The sequence below is a fragment of the Pleuronectes platessa genome, chromosome 4 (assembly GCF_947347685.1).
Source record: "Pleuronectes platessa chromosome 4, fPlePla1.1, whole genome shotgun sequence".
NCBI lineage: Eukaryota > Metazoa > Chordata > Actinopteri > Pleuronectiformes > Pleuronectidae > Pleuronectes > Pleuronectes platessa.
Window position 1 is genome coordinate 13,871,295 of NC_070629.1, and position 24,524 is coordinate 13,895,818.

At 42.5% G+C, this 24,524-nt stretch overlaps 3 protein-coding genes across 9 annotated transcripts; all 3 read right to left on the reverse strand.

The window, feature by feature from the left end:
* Window positions 1-263: 263 nt before the first annotated feature.
* Window positions 264-7,997, reverse strand: slc25a37 (solute carrier family 25 member 37). Of its 3 annotated transcripts, none has more exons than XM_053420686.1 (4): window positions 7,791-7,997; window positions 3,850-4,078; window positions 3,457-3,513; window positions 264-3,194 (listed from the first exon to the last, which is right to left on the reverse strand). In XM_053420686.1, exons 1-4 carry the CDS (start codon window positions 7,980-7,982, stop codon window positions 2,698-2,700), a joined length of 975 nt encoding a protein of 324 aa, XP_053276661.1. In that variant the 5' UTR covers window positions 7,983-7,997; the 3' UTR covers window positions 264-2,697. The 3 variants fall into 3 exon arrangements, with proteins under 3 accessions (XP_053276661.1, XP_053276662.1, XP_053276663.1); XM_053420687.1 differs by lacking the exon at window positions 7,791-7,997 and adding an exon at window positions 5,561-7,702; XM_053420688.1 differs by lacking the exon at window positions 7,791-7,997 and adding an exon at window positions 5,468-7,702.
* Window positions 7,998-10,707: 2,710 nt separating this feature from the next.
* entpd4 (ectonucleoside triphosphate diphosphohydrolase 4) lies at window positions 10,708-17,474 on the reverse strand. 2 transcript variants are annotated; one of them, XM_053420400.1, is made up of 13 exons: window positions 17,318-17,474; window positions 16,841-16,962; window positions 16,532-16,729; window positions 16,236-16,441; window positions 15,919-16,069; window positions 14,915-15,018; window positions 14,564-14,623; window positions 14,250-14,380; window positions 13,542-13,708; window positions 13,141-13,465; window positions 12,629-12,714; window positions 12,348-12,509; window positions 10,708-11,752 (listed from the first exon to the last, which is right to left on the reverse strand). In XM_053420400.1, exons 2-13 carry the CDS (start codon window positions 16,846-16,848, stop codon window positions 11,497-11,499), a joined length of 1,854 nt encoding a protein of 617 aa, XP_053276375.1. In that variant the 5' UTR covers window positions 16,849-16,962; window positions 17,318-17,474; the 3' UTR covers window positions 10,708-11,496. The 2 variants fall into 2 exon arrangements, with proteins under 2 accessions (XP_053276375.1, XP_053276374.1); XM_053420399.1 differs by having other exon boundaries at window positions 14,226-14,380.
* A 639-nt stretch (window positions 17,475-18,113) lies between these two features.
* si:ch211-214j8.12 (uncharacterized protein LOC100000539 homolog) lies at window positions 18,114-24,265 on the reverse strand. Of its 4 annotated transcripts, none has more exons than XM_053420397.1 (6): window positions 24,125-24,265; window positions 23,422-23,543; window positions 23,231-23,331; window positions 22,746-22,912; window positions 21,131-22,365; window positions 18,114-19,323 (listed from the first exon to the last, which is right to left on the reverse strand). In XM_053420397.1, exons 2-6 carry the CDS (start codon window positions 23,457-23,459, stop codon window positions 18,939-18,941), a joined length of 1,926 nt encoding a protein of 641 aa, XP_053276372.1. In that variant the 5' UTR covers window positions 23,460-23,543; window positions 24,125-24,265; the 3' UTR covers window positions 18,114-18,938. The 4 variants fall into 4 exon arrangements, with proteins under 4 accessions (XP_053276372.1, XP_053276371.1, XP_053276370.1 ...); XM_053420396.1 differs by having other exon boundaries at window positions 23,422-23,540; window positions 24,125-24,257; XM_053420395.1 differs by having other exon boundaries at window positions 23,231-23,543.
* Between the last annotated feature and the right edge of the window lie 259 nt (window positions 24,266-24,524).

The window sequence follows — 24,524 nt, forward strand, 5'->3', positions numbered from 1 at the left end:
TGATTTTTATTACCTTAAAAATGTGAGTTCAGGGTCATATCATCCATGTCAGTTTTTCTCAAATCTTTGTTGGTTTGAAATCAGTAGTACTGACCTCATGTTATTTCTTAATTAATGTAATTAAAAAATAATTAATTACAACAGTTGACATATTTTGAAGTTTTTTGTTCCTCTCGTGGATAAAACCGAATAGTTACAGTGGAAAGTAAGTTACGTCAAACCAAATCTAGGAGACAGGATATGAAGAGACAACAACCACAGCATTCCTCAGTTGCATGTTTATTTCAGCTCCAGTGTTACATACTGTAGCAGCATTATTACAATCATTTCATATTTGCATGGTCAAACTTCTAAATACTCCTCCTCTGGAGATGGAACTCAGCAGAAAAAAACCCACCCCCAGCTCCCATTTCTTATCATTTGTGCGTAATTAGCGTATACATATTTACATCATGAAAATCCCCACAGAGAATATGAGCTCTCTTATCTTCTTTAAGATGTAAGGATACATTAAGAAACACTGATTTAACATGTTAAAAGCACATGGACACACAGTTGGGGAACAATGATTCTCTATTCTGCATCGACACCTCAAAGAAATAACGCAGCATTGACTACAGGCATAAAGCAATAAATCAAACCTATTCTGACTGAATTGTCCCATTGTTGATCATGATTAATATTGGATGAGTTGATGTTTGTCAGTGGATCCAAGTGTGAAAACACAATGTGGACAAATGTACTGTTACTGTGATTAGATACTTTGAGGAGACTAAAACTGCTTCATGAAGCTAAATGCTAATTAAGCCACTTTTATAATTCAAGTTTAACATCGTATCCTTTCATGTGAAATTCATATTGCACGTGTAACTTTGATCAATATAAGCAGTTCATAAAGCCTAGTCAAAAAGAAATAATCTGTCAATAACTAGCTGTCAATGTAATTTTCCAAAGTTACTGAAATCTATCCAAAATATTCATAAGATCCTTGCTTTTTCACAGTTAAGTGCTTTTGCTGTTTTTGGAGTCATTAGTGAAACTTGTCAGAGGAGAATGAAAAATGTGACGGTAGAAAATATTTTCTTTCCCTCCAACAAGCTCCAAAAGCATAAAGACAGAACTGACAGATACTGAAGAGGAAGCTGTGTAGGGGGTGGATGTGCAAGGACAATTCGCAGCAGGCAGGCACGCAGCATCGGGATTACAGGTTCAAAATGTGATGTGTAGAATAGAATGCATGTCTTTGGTATATTAATAAAAACCCACGTGGACAAGCAAGAAGAATCTGTTGCTAATGGGTTCGTGGCTCCACTGGAATCTGACAAACTCTCTGAACTTTTCCACAGTAAGAAAAAAAAAAAAAAAAAACTCCATAATTAAAAACAAATAAATCTGGCCGCTTGCTGGATCACATCAATATCTGGTGGAATGTCTTGACTACTGTATCAAAAATAGACAATTGGCTGGAGAACAGTGAGCGCACAGGAAATGTGGAAGTTCAACAGGACGAGTGGAAATAAAAGAAATGACACTGCCCGCTCACCAGCTGATGAGATGAGGGTCGGTCTCATGGTAACAAGAGCGCCTGACGTCACTGGTCAGTCCTTGAAATCAAAAACAATCACTTGAAGTTTTGATCAAACCAAGTGTGCATTTTAACTTTCAGCTAAATTTATACTCTGAAAAATATTATATATACAATCTACAACCTTGAAAAGTCATTATTTATACATATAAACATCACAGTATAACTGCACATGAGACATTTCCGCCAGATCAAGTAACAGCCGTATTTGATCCCCTCGTGGACCTGCATAATGAAGCTTCTCAGAAGTAGTCACCCTAAAATATATATTCTGGTGTTTGAATACATATAAAAAAGCTGCCTCCTTTCTGCAACAGGTTATTGTGCGTGATTCTGGAGTGTTGTAGTTCTTCACTTTAACAAGGCAAACAAAATAACAGACCATTACGGCCTACGCTGACGAAAAGTTGACCATTTGTGACAAAGAGCCACAATAAGATCGTAATCTTATCTTATTTTGATAAGACTTGGACCAAACGAAAAAGAAATGTGGAAAGATGTCAAAATCAGGTGCATGAGATAGAAAGGGGAAAAAAACAGCATTTAATATTTATGAGGCACTTTAAAAGCGCTGATGTACTTTCCACTGTGGAGTGGAAATAAGGAATGTGTTGTAATGGTTCTTTATAAATACTCCATGAAACAAAACAAACATCCTTAAAATACAGGCCTCGGAAAGCTAACAAAATAAATAAGAAAGCTCCAATATTAAGAACTATAAACATCAGTCGGGACAACTTCATTATATGGTCAGCACATGTAGAGAGGAGGGACTGGAGAGTTGTGTTCGATGGGACTGTGGAGGAGGAAGAAGTAGACACTCTTCTGTTTCTAGGTCTGTCCTGTTAGGAATCGTCATCTCCTCCTCGTGCAACATCATCCTAACTCAAAAACACACAGACGTGAGTAAATGGGAACTAAGAAGTGTTGTTCTCTGCCAAGCCTCCACCACAGGGACTTCCCTGTGAGACACTAACTGATGTTACTTCCTCTACAGTGGAAACAATACATTGAGCTCACACAGCTTCAGGTTGGGCAAATCTTTCATCGGTCTAGCTGTGGGTTGCTCCAGGACATTTTCCATGACAGCAGGGTCCTGCCTGTTGTTCCTGCTACTGCTTCGTCAGGAAGTACTTGAAGAACTCGTACACGGACCAGGCGATGGCGGTGGAGGGCATCTGGTATATAATCCTTGCTTGGACCCCTTTGAAGAAGGCCGCCATTCCGCCAAGCCGGTACACTGTCCTGAAGGTGTTGGCCATGCCTGTTAAGTGGCCGCTGATTTTCATGGAGTTCAGCGCTACATTCTCTTGCGTGTTGAGCAGCGTTTTACAAACGTCGAGCGGAGTGGTTATCGCCGCAGAAATGGCTCCCGCCGCTGCCCCCGACACTATGTGGCTGCCAGGGTGGTAATGTCTGTGGGGGTTTAACTGTTCCTGCATCAGCTCGTAGATGATGAAGTGAACGGCCTGGAAGGGGATGTTCATGGTCAGCTGCATGCTGTAGCTGCGGTAGAACGCCCCCATGCCTTCGGTCCGCGTTATTGTTTGAACACAGTCCCACAGTCCCCGATATGGAGAGTTGTACATTTGCATCCGCTGCTTTACCACTGAGTGATGGGAGGAAACAGAGAACAGTGTTGGAGGCAGGTTACAACCTGTAAAGTCAATGGCACGGCGCTGTCATAGTGACGTACAACCATTCACACCCATGGGAAATGTAGAGATGCAAACTAAGGCCAACAAACTATTCCAGCCTGTGGGAGGTAGCTGGAAGCTGGAGCTTTAGAACATTCCTGCCAGAACAGTTCTAACAGCTGCAGCACCGAGCCGCTCGCCAAGAACGAGGCTTCTTGGACTTATTCTTCTTACCTTCAGCTGGGTTCATGACTGCATCATGGAGCACAGTGGCCACACTACCTGCCAGACCTGTTAAAACATAAACCGGTCTCGTCAACTGTGATCCAGTCACCTGAAGCACAACAACAAACTCTAACAACACTGGTCACATATATGATCCTTATTTCCATTGGTTGGGGTCATTAACCAGGTTATTCCTTGTGTTCACATGCTGGAAAACAGTTTTGTACCCACACATCCCAGATTGCATGTTAGGATTTTGGCTTTGTCCTTGCCATTCCAAACAGGAAACGGCATTAACAGGCATTATCCTAACACTCCTCCTCCAGGCCTTGTTGCTCGGCATCGTGTACAACAGTTAAAATGGCAGGCAAGTGATTTGTGTAAAGACGTAGGGACTCATACCGTTGGCTAAATGGCTGTTGCCTCCACTCTGAATGACGTCACTGAGTGAGCGTTTGACCCGCTCGTAGCAGGCGAAGTAGAGTGCATGGGCCGGCCCCGCTCCCATCATGGTGATGTTGAGGCCCCTCAGAGGCCTGAAGACCCCCTCTGTCCGAATGATCCGTTTCAGAGCCCCATACACACTTCTGTACTGTGCGTTCGGGTCTGGCTGCAGGCTCTGCATCCTGGTCTGCAAAAACAAACACATAGATTTTAAACACTGGTCATCAATGGTTCCAGCCAGGTTGGATCGGTCAACAAGTGCTGATGTTAGGTCTCTGCATGAATGCTGTGGCTGGCTTCAAAGTGGACACCTGGTATCAGCCCGATCACCATTTGTTTATGCATTGTTCCTTGTAAGGCTGTCACATTGTTCTGACAGTGAGGGCTCTTGGCAGCAGTGAGGTTACTGTCAGACTGATGTGTGTCTCTCACAAGGCTGGTGTGTGTGTGTCTGTGCGTGTGTGTGTGTGTGCGCGTATGGAGGGGGTACGGGCGGTGGCAGCCCTTTGTTTTACTCCACCATGCCAAGTTATCTGGCCAGCACAAAGCATGTTTTTAGTTGCGTCGAGATCTGGGGCCGACTCAGGAGATAGGCCGAGTCTATCTTCCCCAGCATGTGTCAATGCGTTTCCTTCCTTTGGCTTGACAATAAAGTATCAATTACATTTCCGTTTGATACACATTTGGGATCCTGGGGTCACACAAAACCTGGCGGCGTAATTTATTTAAGGTTATTGTGGACAACCTCAAAACTACAAGTTTATAGCAATGGTTGCATTTGTCTTGGAATTAAATTTCAAACTCAGTTTAACGCACTGAACATCATTTAAAATGTATATTATTATTGTCATATTGTATATTGTTCATAAGATGGAATTGCAGAAAGCCTGAAGTTAGAGTACTAAGATTGTTCATGTATCAAGATGCCTTTACCATCAGTGTAAAGCCTGAAACATGCTCCTGCGTTTTTACGGGCCCGTAAGCGCAAGAGCCCTTCCGGGTCCCTTACGTGCTTATGTATCCCTCCTTACGTGCTGACGGGCGTCGACCCACTTTTCTAAAATTTACGGCAAAGCTCCGCAAGCTCACTCAGCCCGCAAGGCTGTGATTGGTCTGCTCTACATCCCTTCTGGAGCTGCATTTCCGGTTTCATGCCACATAATACAGGCAGAAACAACGGGAGATTTAGAAGAATGAATATGGACCAAATAGAAGAGCGTTTGGCAGAAGAGATCCGAAAGTATGTCCACTTGTATAACCCGTCACTGACTGGCGTATTTATCCGCCTGAAAAAGGCTACAAGGAGCCGCAGTAGCTATGTAAATAAACAATCGATGAAGAAGAAAGAAGGCGCCTCTCAGGTCGTCTTCGACAAAAAGCATTACTCCGCCTAGTGTTCTGGCACGGAATTGCTTTGTAAGACGCGCAACGGTTGGGGAGGCATGAATGACAACGAGTCTTGCGCCACAGCGGCGTGAAAAGACGCAGACGCAGTCGCAGAAGCATGTTTCAGGCTTAACAGTCAACTGAGGTCACAGAACACGGGGCAAACACCAGTGTATCCAAACGCTCTCACCTCTGACATCACTCTGTGTCCTATCTTTATAATTCAGCTTTGGCAGTTGTGGTTCTATAGACGTTAACTAATCGATGGAGTGCAAACACACACCCTTCGCTGTGTGAGGCTGATTCCACATGTGCACAACATCGATAAGCTCCCCCTCCTAGCATTAGCATGGGCTACTCCCAGAGTCCGAGCGATGTCTCCGTCTGTATGGGAGGCTGAAAGATACACTAAGTAGATTGTTAAAGATTAAAAAACAAACGCATCAAGTCTTATTTAAAACAATCGATCAGCTAAAGTCATGTCAAGTTTGCTGCGAGACTTCAATTCATTACTACATTCACACACTCTTAGTTTAGGATCTTTGGCTGAAAACAAATGCAGTGAGTGGGTCTCTGAAAAGGAAAAAGGAACCATGAGTTAGTCTTTCATCAGTTTAGATCCACCGATATTTCCAAACAGGTTATGTTTCGACGTCAGACACACACTGATCAAACAGCAGAAAAGTGCAGAGTAACCTCAGGAGGAAATGACAACAGTTGTCTGTGTAATAAATATCTATTTTCATAAGAAGTACCCCGTGAAGGGGACTTCAGTTTTTTTGTAAAGCACTTTGAGCTGCATTTGTTCAAGGAAAAGCACAAATAAGTTAATAATAATAATAACAACAATGGTAAACACGAGTTAAATTAGCCAGTTGTCAAGACTATGAAGCAAAAAGGATATCAAGACTTTTTTATCCAGGCAGGAGGTTTGCAGTGTTCTGTGTCACATCAAGATTAATGTTCGAGTAGAGCCGCATACCAAATTATCACAAAACCACATTGTTAGAAACAGCAGAAGAGAGAGGATTTCAGGGGCAAGGATCACAATCAGCCCTACAGTTAGAGATTTACTTTGCAGACGCAAGCCAATTTTTAACCACTTCTTTGAGTTTCTTAACTTCATCTACTGTGTTGAAATTCAAGAGGGCACTCATTGGTGAACAAGTTCTTTCAAACACCAGCTATACAAAGAGCTGGAGTCAGAAGGATTGACTCAGTTCATTAACTTGTTTTTACAGCGCGTTTCAACCGTCAACGTGGAGCATAATTTACTTTCTTGGGAAAATGTACTCAATACTACATTTTCTCTATCTTGTTACTAACGTGAGTAACAGAGAAACATGGTTGTGATCATTGTTTTCAGTATTTAGGAACTACATAGCATGAAGAAAGAAGACAGAGGTCCTTGGCGATATATCTAAACCATGTTTTATTTACCGGGTGTTGAGGCTGCAGCTGCCAAGTTGATTCTTAACAATTAACATGTCAAAAAACGATGACAATTCTCATCATGAATTCCAACAACCAAAGGTGATGACTTGTTGCCTTAGAGACAGCTGCAGATTCATTTTCTTTGAAATCAGTTATTAATCTATAATCAATTGTTTTGGCTCTACAGTGTGCGGCATTAAATGCAAAGAATAATCCCAAACACTTCACTGAACATTTTATATATTGGATTGTTGTTCATTTTATATCCTGAAGCTGAATCCCGTAAAAACAACCTTTGTCTCAGTCAAGGTAATTCTAATCGAATGGTGATTTAGTAATGTATTCCTGTGAATATAAATAAAGATAAATAAAGAGTTGTATTTAGTTAATGAGTCATCTGTGCATCATAGAGTGGTCGCTGCGTTTCGCAACTACACTCGGGAGTGAGGCAACATAGCAAAAAGTTAAAGTTAACCTTTTATGAGGGGCAGCCTCGCTGTGGTAGTAAGACTGGATTTGAATTCAACGCCATAAAGACATGCGTTACTGCCACACCACCTCCATGACCTTCACCTAACTCCACACCAGTAACAAAGTGGGGACAACTGGTTCAGTTCTGTTAAATAAAGCTGAGCTCGGACAGGCACAGGGGAAGCTAAAGAGGAGCTAATGATTACCAATGTAAACGTCCATAACTTACTTCTAACCTTGCTAACTTGGAAGTGACAGTGGTGAGGCAACAGTGGGCGTCCAAACCCCTCACCGCGTTAGCGAAGTTACGAGTTACACGTGGACAGAAGTGTGAATGAGTAAAGCTGTTGGTTCGCTCTGTGTTTCGCTGGGTTTTACTCCTGGTGTAATTTATGCTAGCGAGCTTAATTAGTTAGCAAAGGCATGCTGACGAGCTTGAATTAGCTAACAGCGAGGCTAGCCGCTGTGATGGGCACCTCCACTGTTTGAAAGCTAACGCTTGTTAGCAGTCGGCAGCGGACCGTGTCTGCGGTTAGCAGCGGTGCTGCAGCCCACTAGTGACGGAGCTGAGGCGGCGTGGCGAGCGGGGTCCACCCGGGGAGTGTTACCTTGACGGAGTCCACGGGGTACATCACCGTGTGCTCCAGGATGCCAGCCACGGCTCCCGCTGTCATGTGGGTCGCCACCGAGACATCAGGCGGCAAGCTCTCGTAGTCGCCGTCGCCGGTGAAAGGCCCGTCGTCTTTCTGGCTCTGCGGCATCTCCAGCGCTGCAGCCGCACGCTCCGAGCTCAGCTCCATGCGGGGCGAGCTCTTGCTGCGGGCTCTGCGGTGCGGGATCGCGCTCAGAAAGGTGTCGGCGGTGGCGTGGACGACCACAACATCTCCGCGCGCACCAGAGCTCCAGCGCCCTGGGCGTGACGTCGGCAGCCGAGGGGGGCGCGTCTTCGGCTCATGTGGACCAATCGCGCTCCGGATGTTTAGCAACAGGGCGGGCTCTCGCTTTGAGGCGGCCAATCAGAAGTTTTTCCGTTGCCAATTCCTCTGACGCGACACAGCCCCGATGTTATGTCAGTGTCAGCGCGTCCCTGCTTCTCTGCGAGGTTTCAATGGGTTTGACAAGAAAGTGTAATCTTACAGTCCTGCTTCAACAGATTAGTAGGTTTGGTCTCTTTATCGGGCAGCATCTGTTCCTATGTAAGGATCGATCTCTCTCTTTGTGCCACTGAATGGTGGGAAATATTCAGATCATAGTAATCTTGTGACAAATAAAATTCCTCAAGTAAGACCAAATATTTGTGATTTGATTTATAAGTTTAAAGCAAATACGAGTAATATTACTAATATAAGACAATGTTGAATGTTTTGTTTGTGCATTAAAATGAGTTTAAATCAATGGAAACACATAGCTGCTACTATGGCCGTGGTTGTTCCAGGGGTCAGTGCTCAAACTGAAACCACAGCTTCTGGTATACAACCTATTTTGTACTAAGATTTTTATTGAAACATTTGGTGGAAAATTCACAAATTTGAAAAAGCAACTGAGGAATCGAAAGGGGCTATCTGAATCCACATGGTGACAGTTCTTTCTGAATGATTGACAAAGTGGGACACTGTGATCCTCTGAACTGGTGTGCGGGCCCATTTTGTCTTTTACAACTCCATTTGCAAACATAATGCAGAGAATGCCCCTGTATGTGCTGTGTGAGGGAAGTGTAAATACTTGATGCCCTCTGCATGTGGGACACATTCGAACATCCTGTGTGAACTCAATGACACAGTGTTTGTGGCCATCATCCATCGGCACTTCATGAGTAAAATAAATTAATTTTTTTGTTGCGCTTAAAACATGGAAGATACGCTGGCCTACCTATATTTCATACACTTCTACATTCCACACCCTCAAGTTATCAACTCACACATTCACTTGTTCTGCAACTCGTACATTGGATTTGAATCGAATACTTGGTCTGTTTCACGGCCAAATGGAGGATTATGGATCAACAGTTAAGAACAGTCTTTTATTAATCATACCTCAATCATGTGCATTATAGTGTATGAAGAAAGGGTGGCTGGACAACCCTGTGTTACAAGTGAATACCAACTCTAACCTAACTGCTGGAACAAAGGGGCTCTTGAAAATGCCAGGCTCTTATAATGCTGAGTCACTGATGTGTCTCAATTCACCGACACACCCACAGAGACTCGCCTGTGCACTTTGTGTGCAAAGCTTATGTTTCAGCCAATGGTGAGTGCCACAGGTTAGATAATGGATCAGGTTCTACTCAGTCGCTGCAAAGATAATTAATAGTGTCTTTCTTCTGTAGAATAATACAATTCACACGTTAAACTTTTTGACTAAAAGGTGAAATTGGAGGGAACAAAGGTTTAGATCTCTCCCTGCAAAGACCCACTACACATTTAGAGTGTTAAGTTCTATCAGGTATTATCCTGAACAGAAACTGAAAAGGCATCCTGTTGGATATCCAAGTGAAATGTAATACTATGGCCTGCAACCAGATAAAAACATAAATCATTGAGAAAAATACTTAAAGGAGCCTATGGTGAAGAAACTCTCTTATCTAAATTCAGCATTAGCGTCTCATTGGTCCCTTTCTCACAACTCATGACTTTGTCTCTGGTTCATGCAGCACTCAAACACAAATGACAACTATAGCTATTTACAGTAAACTGAGATAAACTTATCATTCAAGTGTGGAGCTAGTGTTTATTCTTGGAGAACCACCGATTTCAGATTCAGTTCAAGGAAAGACACCATTTGTTTAGTCTGATCCAAGTACACTCCATGGTCTGATCTCTCCCTCATTAAATAAACAGCCAGACAAGTTTACCATAAAACCTTTTTAACTATGAAGATAGAGGAGGGGTGTTTGATAAGATATGGACCCTGCACTAAAAAATGTTCAGGACGAGGACTAGTGTGTTATGTCTGATGTAAAGAACATTGCTGTGAATTACCTTTTATTTTCTCTCTCTCTCTCTCTGGTTAACTTCCTGTTTGGTATGGCTAAACTGTCCACCTGGAAGAGCAGGAAGAATCAGATGTTGGGTAGGGGCTGGACAGATGTGGTGAAGTCCGTCAAAGGTTCAAACACACCTTCTAGGGCCTGACCAGTAACCTGGAAGCTTTTATGTCTCAGTGGGGATCAGACAGGTTTTATGTTCACTAGAGGAGGACGGTTCACTGGTCCTTCATTTTTTAACTACATGTGTGTGTGTGACATGTAGTTTTCCTTTTGTAATATATGATCTGATTGAAGTGTTATTTATTATTTGTTGCTGATTATACAATTTGAGAGATCATGAATCCATCTCAATAAGTTATCTTAGAAGTATCTCTCTATATATAAATACACCTGTCTAGTTAAAGTTAAACTGCTTTGTGTTAAATTTGATTATGACTGGGGCTATTGTTACTACCATGATGTACTGTGTCTGTTCTCGTTTGGATTTTTTATTGACACTATTGCTAAAAAGCAATAAACACACAAAAAAACGTTATAACTTAATTGAAATTTGACAATATTTATTTTGCATTCATCTGTGCAAACATTTCAATACACCATTTTCATATAAATAACGGGACAGATAAATGTGCCCTCATTTACAATCCCCTCGCAGCAGTGATATGATAGCTTCTGAAAATGAAGCCCAACGTAAACAACAGTTTATGCAACAGCATCCAACATGATAATCAGATCACCCAACGTGAAGTAGGGCTTCAATAGAGATTGATACTATACAAAAAGAATTGATAGGTTTTGGAGAATTTACCAACAGTGTCAAGACATGTATTGCACTAGAGGCAAAAAAAAAAAATGTGATAGTCACAGGCACACAAAAAAAAGACCATTCCAGCTGAGAGGCGTTGTGCATTCTTATTTCTATCTGCATTACAAAGTGCTTCTTCCACTAATTATGAATCGTATTGCATTTCAGGTTTCCGTATTTGAAAAAAGAGAAAAACATGTGATGTTGCACATATAAAAAAGGCATAAAGAAAAGGCAAATGCCCACACACACTTTAAAAAAAAATCGCCACTGTGGTATATTTGTCAAACTTTGTGAAAGTTTAGATACTTTATTTGGGTATGGAAGATTCCCTTTACGGGAAAAGTACCGATGTGTTTGTCTTTATTAATTTTATGATTTAAGTAGAAGTCACCTTTAGGCAGCTGCAAAGGTGTGACCGGTATCCATATAAAAAATACATTTTCATGTCAAACTAAATAAATTAAATACAAACATTGGCTCAGCCAAGCCTGAGGGCTCACAAACAATGTTCCTCTTTTGTCTAGATCTCAGTACTGAATAGTTTAGAGGGTGATGGAAGTGTGGGTGAGCTGAGGCCCTCCTCCAACCACGGTATGGAGGAGGTGGTGCAGCGTTGGGCAGCGTGCCGGTGGATGCGGCGGAGTCGCATCAGGTACAACATAATAGACAACAGCACAATGAAGAAACATGCCAGGAATAAGTAGTGGTTGTTGACGAAGGAGAAGTTGTGCCGCCAGTGAGAGTGAGCTCCTTTCAAGGTTTCCTGTTGGATGTCCCTGAAATAGGCAGAAAACAAAGCAGCTCTCAACAAAGAGAAAATGTGTTAAGACCTAAGATAGTTTGATTTGATAGATGATGCGATAAAAATCCTGATAATGTTTAAGCTTGGTTTAAATTTCTGTTCAGCAACAAAATGCTCAAAAGAAAACTCTTTCTAGAAGTTACACACATAAGAACTAATTTTTCAGATTTAAACTTATTATCTTTTGAAGTAATTTTTGCCTTTATTGAGAGGACAGGTTTGGGACTCTGTTTGCGGGGTGCACAAGATATATATATAAATAATTTTTTTTATATAGAGGTGTAATAATAAGTCACCAAGATCATAGAAATTCCTGAAATATAATTTATGTTGTGCTGCCAAATGCATTGAAAAGCCACACTCTCTGTAAACCTTAATACTTAGTGTCCTTTTACCAGACAATCTCAGGTATGGACATTGTTTCAATTCCCCACTTATGCTCAAAATAAGAGTGTGTTGTTATCGAAGACAAACAATCACTCCTGCACTTACACTGAAAAGCTTATTTAATTAGATGGGATGAACCCTTGTTTGATTAAAGCGACTATGAACCAAAACCTTTTTCTTACCTCAAAGGCAGAAACCGTGTTCGGTAAAGTATAGCGCCAAGAGTCCACTGGACCTCTTTATCATAGACCAGCAGCGCCGTCTTTAGGTTTTTGTAATTGGCCGGGAAAGAGAAGCCTGAGTGTAATACTTCATACATCCAAGCTGATTTAAAACACTGGTACCTGGAGGCAGAAACATGAAGACAATGATTAAAAACATTTTGCACAAACCACCCGGCATTTTTTTTATAGGTGTGAGCGAGGGAATTAATTGAGCTTTAGAATAATCCTGTATGACTTACTTCAGTCTGTGGAGATCAGCATGTGAAGCATACAAGCCAGAGTCAAAGCGCTCTCTCAGAGTCTTCCACTGGGTGGCGCAGTAACTCTGAAAGGGATAAACATCAACCAACAACATCAGCAATAGCATTGCACGCCACAGGCCAATCAGGGATTCATGTTTTCATAGGTAAATTGGAGGGGGCAAACATAATTGATAACATTCCTCGCCCTGTCCTAAATCAAATCCTGAACATCCGGTAAGTAAATGAATATCCTTGCAAAACATTAAATGCATGATGGATTAAAAGTCCTTATTTTAAATGGTCAGTTAAACAGAAAGAGAGAAAACACTGTTAGGATAAAACGAAGATAAATTAAGAATTTAGTGTGATGATGAGCTTTGTGGCAACTTTGAACTTAACTTCCAAAAAATAATGCTTTTAAGAGAAAGAACATCTTATTTCTAGTCAGATAAAGAAGTTAAGAGGAAAACTAAGTTAGTTACTGAGTGATTTTTCTATGTGGCACTTACCTTAGCAGCCCGTATATATTTTGAAGCATTATAATCCCCGCCCATGCGCAGCACATCCTCCGTGCAGTAGTAGAATTCAGAGAAGCCATAGAACTGACTGTTACTGTAGTCGATGGCCGGCTGGTAGATACCATTGAGGGAGGTGTGGGTCTCATTTGTGTGGTTGAGGAACGGCTGGAGAATCTGGCGACACTGGTCAAAGTCTCCTGTGCCTCGCAGATGGAGCTTCTGTGCAGATGGACCAATCTCATCCTGCAGGTCTGCGGGCAGACAAGGGTCCAGGAGGGGAGACTCTGCTGTCTCACCAATCTGCTGACCCAAGAACCTGAACAAACCAGTTATACAGTGTGAATACACACAAAAACATTTACAAGAGAAAGGTGGAAAAAACTGGATCTCACTTGTTTCGAGTGGCAGTATTTCTGGTGAGGCTTTCTTCATATCTTTGGCGTGCTGCATTTCCTCCAAAACCCAGGAAGGTGGACACATAAACACGATAAACATGCTCTGTGCGATGTGCGTCACATCCCAAATTGAACTCCGCCAGTAAGTTCTTAGCAACTTCCTCCTATGGGAACAAACAAAAACCGTCCTGGGAATGAGGATAACCTCGTAATAACCCACACACATCCATATCTGTTTATCATATCTAGATGACAGAAATACTGACATTCAAGGATTAAATGATTTTTAAAGCAGGTCACAACAAGAGCGGGTTTAACTTGTGTTATGTCCAGTTAAGTGTTTTTAAAAACATCACACAACAGAAGATAAAACTGTCTAATAAGTGACAGCAAACAGGACAGAATACTAACTTCTACATCCTTACACTGACAACTTCCATAATATGTGATGATCTCTACATAGATAACTTCATGTTCTCGTCCTTAATCCTGCTATGGAGTCATGCAGCAGGCTTACAGTATGCGTTCAACAGTGATGAATGGAAAGCAGATCATCTCCACGGGGACAAAAATGGTGCATACAGGTTTAATCAGGGAATGTCAGAAGGAGGGAGAAGAACAAAGGGTGAGTGACAAAAAAACAAAGACAGCACAAAAAGAGAATTGGTTGTGGATAATAACCTGTTGTGGAGAAGCAAAGCTTACAGTTTTGGGCACTTCGTATGCAATCTGTGTGGAGACCCCGCCCATGTCCAGGACACCGGCAGTCCTCTTTCTCACCAGAGCCTCCTGCTGATCGCTGCCCGGGACATGAACCTCGACTACAGCCTCCCCATCTTCAACGATTGACAAGGTAAATGTGAGACAATCAGGCAGAGAAGATACATCACATGGATAATGTGTAATAAAAGACTTGTTTACCAGACAAGTGCATGATTTTTCGGGTGAACTGTAGCACATTAGATGTTGAAAGGGGAAAGCATGGATGTACTCAGTGTATTACCTGCTTGGGTTCTTACCATTGTGCACATGGTTAAACCTTCCAAGGACAAAGTTTATTCCAATCCATGCATAGACACCTAAAACAAACCAAGTAATTTCAGAGTTATCATATTAAATGTTTGCAGAATTACCAATGCTGCACTACTTTTAATTCAAATTTAATTAAACTAATAAAAAATAGATCTACAATACAAAAGAGAGTGCCATATAGCAACTACAACCACTGGCAATAAGTCTGTTCGTCTCCATTAATAAATAAATCAGTTGTGTTGTATAAAATTGCTTATAAACAATGGTTTGGCAGCAGTAGATTGAAGCTGAGACTGTTGCTTTCTATTGCTGTCTATTTCATTATTCCTTGTATTTACCTTCCTGTTTTCCAGAAATGACTTCAACATGGGAGTCGGAGAAGAGGAAGTTGAAGTGGACTGGGATGTCGGTGCGCAGATCCTCGAGAATAGCTTCTTGCTGACTGCGGTTAAACAAACACAAAACTTCATCATGAGGGTCAGATTTTTCTTTTTCTCATATCAAAACAGTAAGTGCTGTTGATAAGGTTGATTACCTGTTTTGCAAGTCCAGTCAAGTGTAGGAGTTTAAACCAATTAGATTTAATGATGGTTAATGATTGTTAAAACAATAAAAGTAAGACATATTCTTCATTTATAAATTGATCAGCAGTGTCATAGTGTCCGACGAGCTGTGTGCAATTTACTGCCAAGCAGAGGTCGACAACATGGAGGAGCTCCAATTTCTAAATTTGTTGGTGTAAGATGTTCACAGTGAGTCAATACAGTCAAGTACATGAACTCATGAGAATGTCCGCGTTTTCCGTAATTTGCTTTTCAAACATGATCAACACAGCAGGAGATCTCTGATCAGACGCGTTCACAAGATCACAAATCTCCGGAGTATCACATGAGGCGTGGTGGAGCAGGCAGGAAGTAATGCAGAAATTTCACTGCAGGGATCATGTGTTTTTGTTTACATTATATCGACATATTAAAAAAAAGCTTTGTGTCAACATGATAGAAACATCAACACCCACACACTCACAGTGAAGGGTGAGGATCTCCTGCTGTGTTCTCAAATTGGCTCATTCTGACATTATCCAGACTTTTTTATAGAGAGCTGGCAGGAGAAAGTCCAGAGAAAGTCCAGAACCTTTCGCTCAGACATTTGTGCTCTCACATACAGCCCCTCAGGATAATGTCAGGAGATCATCCAGAGTTCAGTGCATATCTGAGAGCAGCTTTAGTGGTAAACTTTTGTAAACTGGTCTGGTCCAGCCCAAATCTCCTCACTGCTGATATACCAGAGGTCTTAACATTTCATGCAGTCTTATTTAGATCTAATAATATTATTACTGTACCTTTCAGGTAGGATTCTCATTCCAGCTGTGCAGAGTATATACAAAGGGGTTTCCTGGTGCTTATTTTTGGGAATGTGTTCGGCTGCAAAGCTCAGCAGTGGATAAATATAATTACTGGCTTTCTCTGGTGTTTTAGCCAATTCAGAAATACCTACAGGGAAAAAACAAAGACCAAACATCTGGTTTTAGAATAGGTAAATATACAATAGATTATATTAAGTCATTTGAGTTTTTGAAAATTCAATAATTAGCACTGTTTGTTTAACAACCTCTCATTTTAATAATTAATTGATGAAGCCTAGCTCTGGGGTGCTTACCCGGTTTGATCTTCATTACCACTGGCTTGCGGTGTTGATCTCGCATTTGCTGGATGTCCAACAGCTCATGAGGATTACCATTGTGCCTGGGCCAGCAGTAAACAAATACTCTAGAGCCGCTGCTGCCACAGTCCACCACCAAGCCGTAGTTCAGGTCGGGGTTGCTGGTATCCGTCGCATCCACATCAGTCACCCTTGCCAAGTGCCTTTTGGAAAGCAACCAAAATGTTCAATGCCAAAATATTACCGGTGACCCTCATGACATAAACACTTAGAGACAGCGGTTGTTGGGTTACCTGTGGAAATTATTTTCCTTCCTGATCCAGCTGGCGTGGCCCTTTCCCGTGACAAGCAGCAGGTAGAGCAGTCCTATGAGGCAGAGCACCAGGCCGATGAAGAGCAGCTGTCTGAGGGAAGGGACGAGGAGCCGAGGAAGAACCTGGGACGACAGGCTGAAGTGCCAAGAGGCTGGGAAGAGGCACGAAAAGCTGATCCTGCCAGGAAGTAGAAGAAAGAAGAGAATGAGCACAGACGATCTGTAATGTCACAGATATGAGACAGATGGGACAATCAAGATAAAATACCACAGATGACAGCTAACAAACCTTCCCATGGTGCAATTCGTCTTCTACTTCAGGCTTCAGTTGACGTACTTCATTGATCAGACTGAGCGAGGCGGGTTGGGCTTATTCCACGGCTCCATTCCGCTTTGCTTCATCATGATCTTCTGATAGAAAAAAAAACAAGTCGGTTTAAGAGTTAACCTTAAAAAAACTCAGGTTCTGCGCTCTTCTACGACAAAGGCCTCAAGTGAGACGAAGAGGACGCGAATGTCCTCTCCTCGCTGTGGGTGCTGTACGGGTGCAGGTTCGTGTATTGAAATTATAAATACAAGTTGTTGGAACCGCAGGGAAACGCTGAAGTAAAACCAAAACAGCAGGTAGCGTTAGCATTAGCTGCAAGGAGTGACGCTCGGCTACAGGAGCTAGCTAAAACACAAGAATTTAACGTAGTTCCACGGGTCGTCAGTGTAAACGCAGCAGCTTTACACGTTCGCGGCGTTAAGCTGAGTCGATACTTACTAACAAACCAGCGGAAGTCTCCCGTTTCCCCGAAAACGTGACATTTCTGAGCAGCCAGCTGCGAACCGCTGGCTAAACGCTGAGCGAGTATGTGGCAGAAGAACGTCTCCGGCGAGTGACGTGTTCGTGTCGTACGCGGTGTGTTTGCTTTGCTCCTCCGCGTCGCCCGGAGGTGAAGCGAAGATTACAGACACGGTGTAATAATCCAATACACCGCCCAACAGCAACCCGAGCGGCGACATGCAACCAAACACGGATACTATCTATGAAATCTATAGCATTGGACGTAGAGTTCAACCATAGAGTTCAACAAGAGATTAATTTCTACGTCTTAATTTGTTTAAGGAACCGCGCTAAGATTCAGTATATTTATTTAAATCATCACTTTATTGTGATTATTTAAAACTGATGTAAAAACCTGATTAAACTCTATTATTAAATCAACATTAGTCAGGAGTATCACTGAATTACTACACAGAAGGAGGATTTAATTTAATTCACATTTTCATATAAATACTGACTTTAGAGTAATATACTGTCATTTGTTTAAGATTTGTATGTCTCATTATAGTAAGACCATTATCAATACAATTTGAGACCCCTGTCTAGGGTTGGGTACTGTTTAAATGGAACTATTTATGGATTCCATTTCTTATAAATTTTGGAGAGAATTTGACATTTTTTTTAAATATGGCTTTTACAAGTCAACAGTTAAAGTTCTAACTGTTATAATCAGTAAGAGCAAATAAGAGGAACCGATGATATTTCACGAGGCATAAAAACGCAGACAAAAGAGTATCATACATAATTTATTGTGAAATTAGCAAAAATTCATTCAATGAAAGCTCTCACTGCTGATCACAACTGCGTGTCAGAAATATAGTGTTGTGTGTGCTGTGTAATAAAGTGTTTGGGGAAGACATTAAAGGCCACTTCCATTAGCAACAGTCAGATGTTTTTCTGCAGGACGTCTGCACTGAGTCTGGCAAACACTGTGTCGGTAACAAAACTGCATTCTCAAAATATATTATTTCTCAAAAAATCTTAATTCTCCATCTCTCTCTACGTGATTCTAAGCATGGCATCAGTAACATATCCATGTATGATGATGATTAAAAATGATACTGTGAACTATAGTGTTCCTGGTGTGGTTGTAAAGTTGACAGTTGGCCACCCGCAATTCTGTTTTCATTTTTAACAACATCAAACGAGGAAGAGACATTTTTGATCAAACATAATCAAATCTTGGACTGATTCAAGTGTTCCAGGTAAAAAAGGAACATGTATTCATACACACGTTTGGAGCAGATTGGAGAGTGTACACTGAAGTTACAACCACTTATTGTTTCACGGTGAAACAAAAACTCACTAAGTGCACAACTTTTCATCATCAAGGTTTTTAGATTGTAATGTGATTTCAAAAGTTTAGGACGCCAAATTTGGGATTCATTGGAAGGATAAAAATACAAAATCCAATAGGGTCTGCACACACTGGTCGCTGCTCGGGCTCTCAATATAAGCAGTGATAGTTCCACATTGTCAACTCTACTAATACAGTTGACACTGTACATTTGCATTGTGCTATATTTATATTTGAATTCAAAACAATACACTTTATTCTTTACACCCAGACCACCTGCACTTCACTGGACTTCATGCAGCTCAGCCACTCAACCTTACTGATCTGCCAGCAGTATCTCACATCCACAAGCTTGAGTCTCTTGCTGTGTTGAATTATGTTTTTCACTGTTACCATCGTCACATCTGTCCGCTGCAGTGTAATGTGCTGTACTCGTCTGAGTGGCACGGGGGGTACGTCTGTAAACTCCATACGGGGGTTTAGGTGTGGGCCCAATACACACTTTAAAACACAGTCCAGAGGGCACGGCAGGGAGACCAGTGTTAGCTTCTCCAGTAAAGGAGAACCAATTAGGAGACACTTGAGCGTCTTCCTCAGGGACATCCAGGACATGGCAGGTTTCATTTGGCTGTGACTGTAAGAGAATCTGTCGACATATGGGAGAAACAAAGGATACATTTGATATAAGTAGTCAATCTAATCTCAATTAATCTGCTGGATCTATCAAATTTATATGTCACTGATCTTTTGCAATAGTTCAAATACAGTGCCTTGCATAAGTATTCACCCCCTTTGGACTTTTCTACATTTTGTCATGGTATAACCACAGATTAAAATGTATTTCATCGTGAGTTTATGTAATGGACCAACACAAAATAGTGCATCATTTGGAAGTGGGGGGAAATATTACATGGATTTCACAATTATTTACAAATAAAAATCTGAAAAGTGTTGAGTGCATATGTATTCACCCCCTTTACTGTGAAACCCCTAACAAAGATCTGGTGCGACCAATTGCATTCACAAGTCACATTTGCAGGTCACATAATTAGTAAATAGGGTCCACCTGTCTGCAATTTAATCTCAGTATAAATACACCTGTTCTGTGACAGACTCAGAGTTTGTTGGAGATCATTACTGAACAAACAGCATCATGAAGACCAAGGAGCTCACCAAACAGGTCAGGGATAAAGTTGTGGAGAAATATGAAGCAGGGTTAGGTTATAAAAAAATATCCAGAGCTTTGAACATCTCTCTGAGCACCATAAAATCCATCATAAGAAAATAGAAAGAATATGGCACAACCGCAAACCTACCAAGAGGAGGCCGTCCACCCAAACTGAAGAGTCGGACAAGGAGAAAATTAATCAGAGAAGCAACCAGGAGGCCCATGGTTACTCTGGAGGAGTTGCAGAGATCCACAGCTGAGGTGGGAGAATCTGTCCACAGGACAACTATTAGTCGTCTACTCCACAAATCTGGACTTTATGGAAGAGTGGCAAGAAGAAAGCCATTGTTGAAAGGGATCCATAAAATATCCCGTTTGGAGTTTGCCAGAAGCCATGTGGGAGACACAGCAAACATGTGGAAGAAGGTGCTCTGGTCAGATGAGACCAAAATTGAACTTTTTGGCCTCAACGCAAAACGCTATGTGTGGCGAAAACCCAACACTGCCAAATCACCCTGAGCACACCATCCCAACAGTGAAACATGGTGGTGGTAGCATCATGCTGTGGGGATGCTTCTCTTCAGCAGGTACAGGGAAACTGGTCAGAATAGAGGGAAAGATGGATGGAGCCAAATACAGGGAAATCCTTGAAGAAAATCTGATGCAGTCTGCAAAAGACTTGAGACTGGGGCGGAGGTTCATCTTCCAGCAGGACAATGACCCTAAACATACAGCCAGAGCTACAAAGGAATGGTTTGGATTAAAGAATGTTAATGTCTTAAAATGGCCCGGTCAAAGCCCAGACCTATATCCAATAGAGAATCTATGGCAAGACTTGAAGATTGCGGTTCACAGACGGTCTCCATCCAATCTGACTGAGCTTCATCTTTTTTGCCAAGAAGAATGGACAAACCTTTCCATCTCTAGATGTGCAAAGCTGGTAGAGACATACCCCAAAAGACTTGCAGCTGTAATTGCAGCGAAAGGGGGTTCTACCAAGTATTGACACAGGGGGGTGAATACTTATGCACCCAACAGATGTCAACTTTTTTGTTCTCATTATTGTTTGTGTCACAATAAAATTTATTTTGCACCTCCAAAGTACTATGCATGTTTTGTTGATCAAACGGGAAAAAGTTTATTTAAGTCTATTTGAATTCCCGTTAGTAACAGTACATAATGGGAAAAAGTCCAAGGGGGGTGAATACTTATGCAAGGCACTGTATACTCCTTCCCCCGAGTGAGTCCTGCTGTACTACATTTTGCATCTCAACAGTAGCCTTACTTGAGTGTGAGAGAGGAGAGGTGAGGCAGCTGTGGCAGATCCCGATCATCCCACCGATCCCACTCCCCATTTTCCTCCTCTGGCATGATGGGAGGCTCAGCAAAGATGGTTAGGTCTCTGAGTCTGGGACAGGACTTGATGACCTCCAGTAGAGGGGTTTGGGGGCTGGTTTTCACACCCTCCATGGTGAGAGAGACCAGGGAGGAGCCTACAACTTGGATGGCAGGAAGCAGATCCACCAGAGGGCCAGGGAATTGTACTGAGAGGCTCAGCAGCTGGCCTGACCATGTCCGGAGGGCTGCAGCTAACACAGACCCACTCCTTCTACCCGTACTTGATTCATCATCAGCGTTCATGGATATGGAGCAGATGTCTGGACATAAACGGCTTAAACTCTCCAGACAGTCCCAAGTAACACCCTTGACATCTTTTAGGTGCAGGATCAGGTGTTCATCACCCGACTCTGACAAAACTCTCCCTCGCTTTTTTTCCTCTGCTTGTTTCAGTGAGCAACTTGGCTCCTCATCTGTACATGCATCTTTCTCACTCTCACCACAATAGTCTTCCCACAATATCTCCTCCTCATCATCAGCTTCCTCAACCCCTGCTGCTGCGTCTTCTCTCTTCTTCCTCCAACTATCGATCCCCTGCCTGTTCCTCCTCTCCCTCCACACCTCTTCCAGCCTCGGAACTCCTTCTCTGTAACTGAACTCGTCTGTCTGCTTAAACTCTCTGTGCTCAATGAGACAGCAGGCCTGGGCAAGGCCCTCCATGGCCACTCTCTCAAGCCCAGGCAGAGAGAGTAGTAGGTAGGCTGCAGCCACCGCATTGTCTCCATCTTCTTCCCCAAACCCAATATCCAGAGCCAGTAGACTACTGAGGGGGAGAGGAGGCAGGGCTGAAGAGACGGAGGGTGAGGGGGCAGAGGAGAAAGAGGAACTAGGAGGTGGAGATGTAGAGGTGCGCCAAAATGATGAGCTTGAAGGACGAGCAGAGGATGAGCAGACGGCACCACCTCCAAGAGGAAGTAGTGCAGCAGGGGAAAGGAAATGACAGCAGGATACATCGAGGTGGCGCAGGAAACGGCAGTGATGGGCAATGGTGCTGATCACACATGCGTCACAAGGCATACCAGCCAGGGAGAGCGAGCGGAGGGCAGGCAGACAGCGGAGAGTTTCACACAGGACCTTTGAGGGCAGCTGCTGGGCCCCAGATAGATCCAGTCTACACAGACCCTGGGACAAAAAAGAGAAAACACAAGCTGTGTCTCAATTCAGGGGCTGCATCCTTCACAGGCTGCATTTGAAGACCTATTATTTCACAGAGGTGCGACTAGACTTCTAATGCGGCCGACTAATGCATTTTTCTATCCCTAAGAAACAAATACTCCGACTGTTGGATAATTTTCGACCCAACATATCAAATGATTCATTGCCTTTCAGTGAAGAACCATTTTTTTTAAGATGTAAAGGTGTAGGCAAGCGATGAGGCAACTGATGCTTCACGTTATCTTTCACGCTTACTCCCAACTATTAAATATGCCCACAGGTATTTGTAAAATAAGACCCTGATTTCAGGAGACACTGGTTTCAGGAGACACTGGTTTCAGCCTGACCTGGCAGCGTGCAGTAATGTGGGCACAGAGGGCGGAGGTGACCAGACCAGGACAGCTTTCCAGTGACAGGCCACGAAGCTGGGGGACCAGCAGAAGGTGGAGGGCCGCGCGGGACAATTGTTTTCTGGTGCACAGCAGCTGCGTGAGCTCCTCAACCAGTTCTCCAGCTACACGGGGAGTAAAAGATGGAAGGAGAGGCATTAGAAGTGATCCATCACTCTGTTAATCTATTATTCTCGGGCCAGAGAGAGGCTGTCAAGGGCAATCATTGTATTGACATCTCAGACATTTAGCTAACATGGTGAATGACAGTTACTGAAGTTCACATGGTTAAAGATGGACAAAACATGTGATCACTGACTTATGAGACAGTCACTTAAACTACACACAGTAACAGTTGTGTAGTTACAGTTCCAAATTGAAATGCCATAAAGTGGGAGCAGGCAGGTGAGAGAGGACTGTTGAATAAGCCCTCGCAAACTCACGCAGGAGGTTGAAAGGTCCCATAATGTGCCTGAATGAATACTGATCCAGGTATTTGTCAGCGTAGTCTTTCACCCACACGTCCTTCATGTTGTCGGCGAGGCTGAGCAGACAAAGCCGTGTTAGTGACAGGACAGAGCCTTCTTCATCCGTCCTGCCGCCTCTCCCCTTGCTCCTTGTATTTCTTACGCACCTCCTTGGCAGGGTTTTGCTCAAATTTAGGGCGAACATTGGCCTTGCAGGGCAGCAGCGCCTGGCTGCGGTACTTAAGTGGGATGCTGGGTTGAGAGGTGGAGGCTTCTGAGGCTTTTGCTGCTGGTGGGAAACAAAGAGAAGATTAAGAGGACAGAAAGAATCAAAGACATCTAAAGACCATAAACGCTAATCTCGCTGAAACATTACTCAATTTAAGAAAATATCAAATGTATGAAAACGTTATGAAACTTTTGGATCTTGTTGAGTAATGCATATGTTATGATGGGGGTTATTGATTAATCAATAATTGATTTGTTATGTGATATGTGAAAAGAAAGGAAATCAAATGGTCACCTCTATTTAATATTGTATTGTATTTATAGTAATGGGGCAGCTAATATAGCATGTTTCTTCTTCCTGGTCCTTCTTACTTCATGTACCAGTGTATACGTGTATTGTTTTGTTTTTGGATTACACTGAAATTAGTTCACTGTTTCTTAACCAGCTGTATAACTATGTTGTTTTTTCTTTGTTCCATTTAAGAAGATACACAAAATATACTAGAATGTGTATTTACTCTAAGTGTGTGTACGTACATTATCAGTATTTAATCCATTAAATAAATATTGCCACGTATAAACAGAGTGTAGGGTTTTATATGGAGAGAGTATCTAGATATAAAGAGTTTCTATGTCACCTACCTCTCAGCTGTACAGGAGCTGGATGTGTTCAAACAAGAAGAAGCCAGACGTGCAGAGAGTGAACAAACCTCAAAGTTCACATACGGGATTCCCCGCAGCACTTCCTGGTTGCAAGTTTGTGGAATATTTCTCCCTGTGTTCGGTCTCGCAGGCACATCCGGTCAGCTGATAATGAATCAAGGGATAGATTTGAACACCAGCTATGGACTGAAAACTGAATGAACCACATGCAATTAGTCTGAACATATGGATAAGTTGATAGGTGACGCGGCAAGACGTGACACGTGTGGTTTATGTCTTCCTGAAAGTCAGAAATCAGGGCAGTAACCCTGGGCCGAACTGAAACTGATCTGAGTTCAAGGCAGATAATAAGTTTGGTTCAGAAACGTTTCAGTGGTTT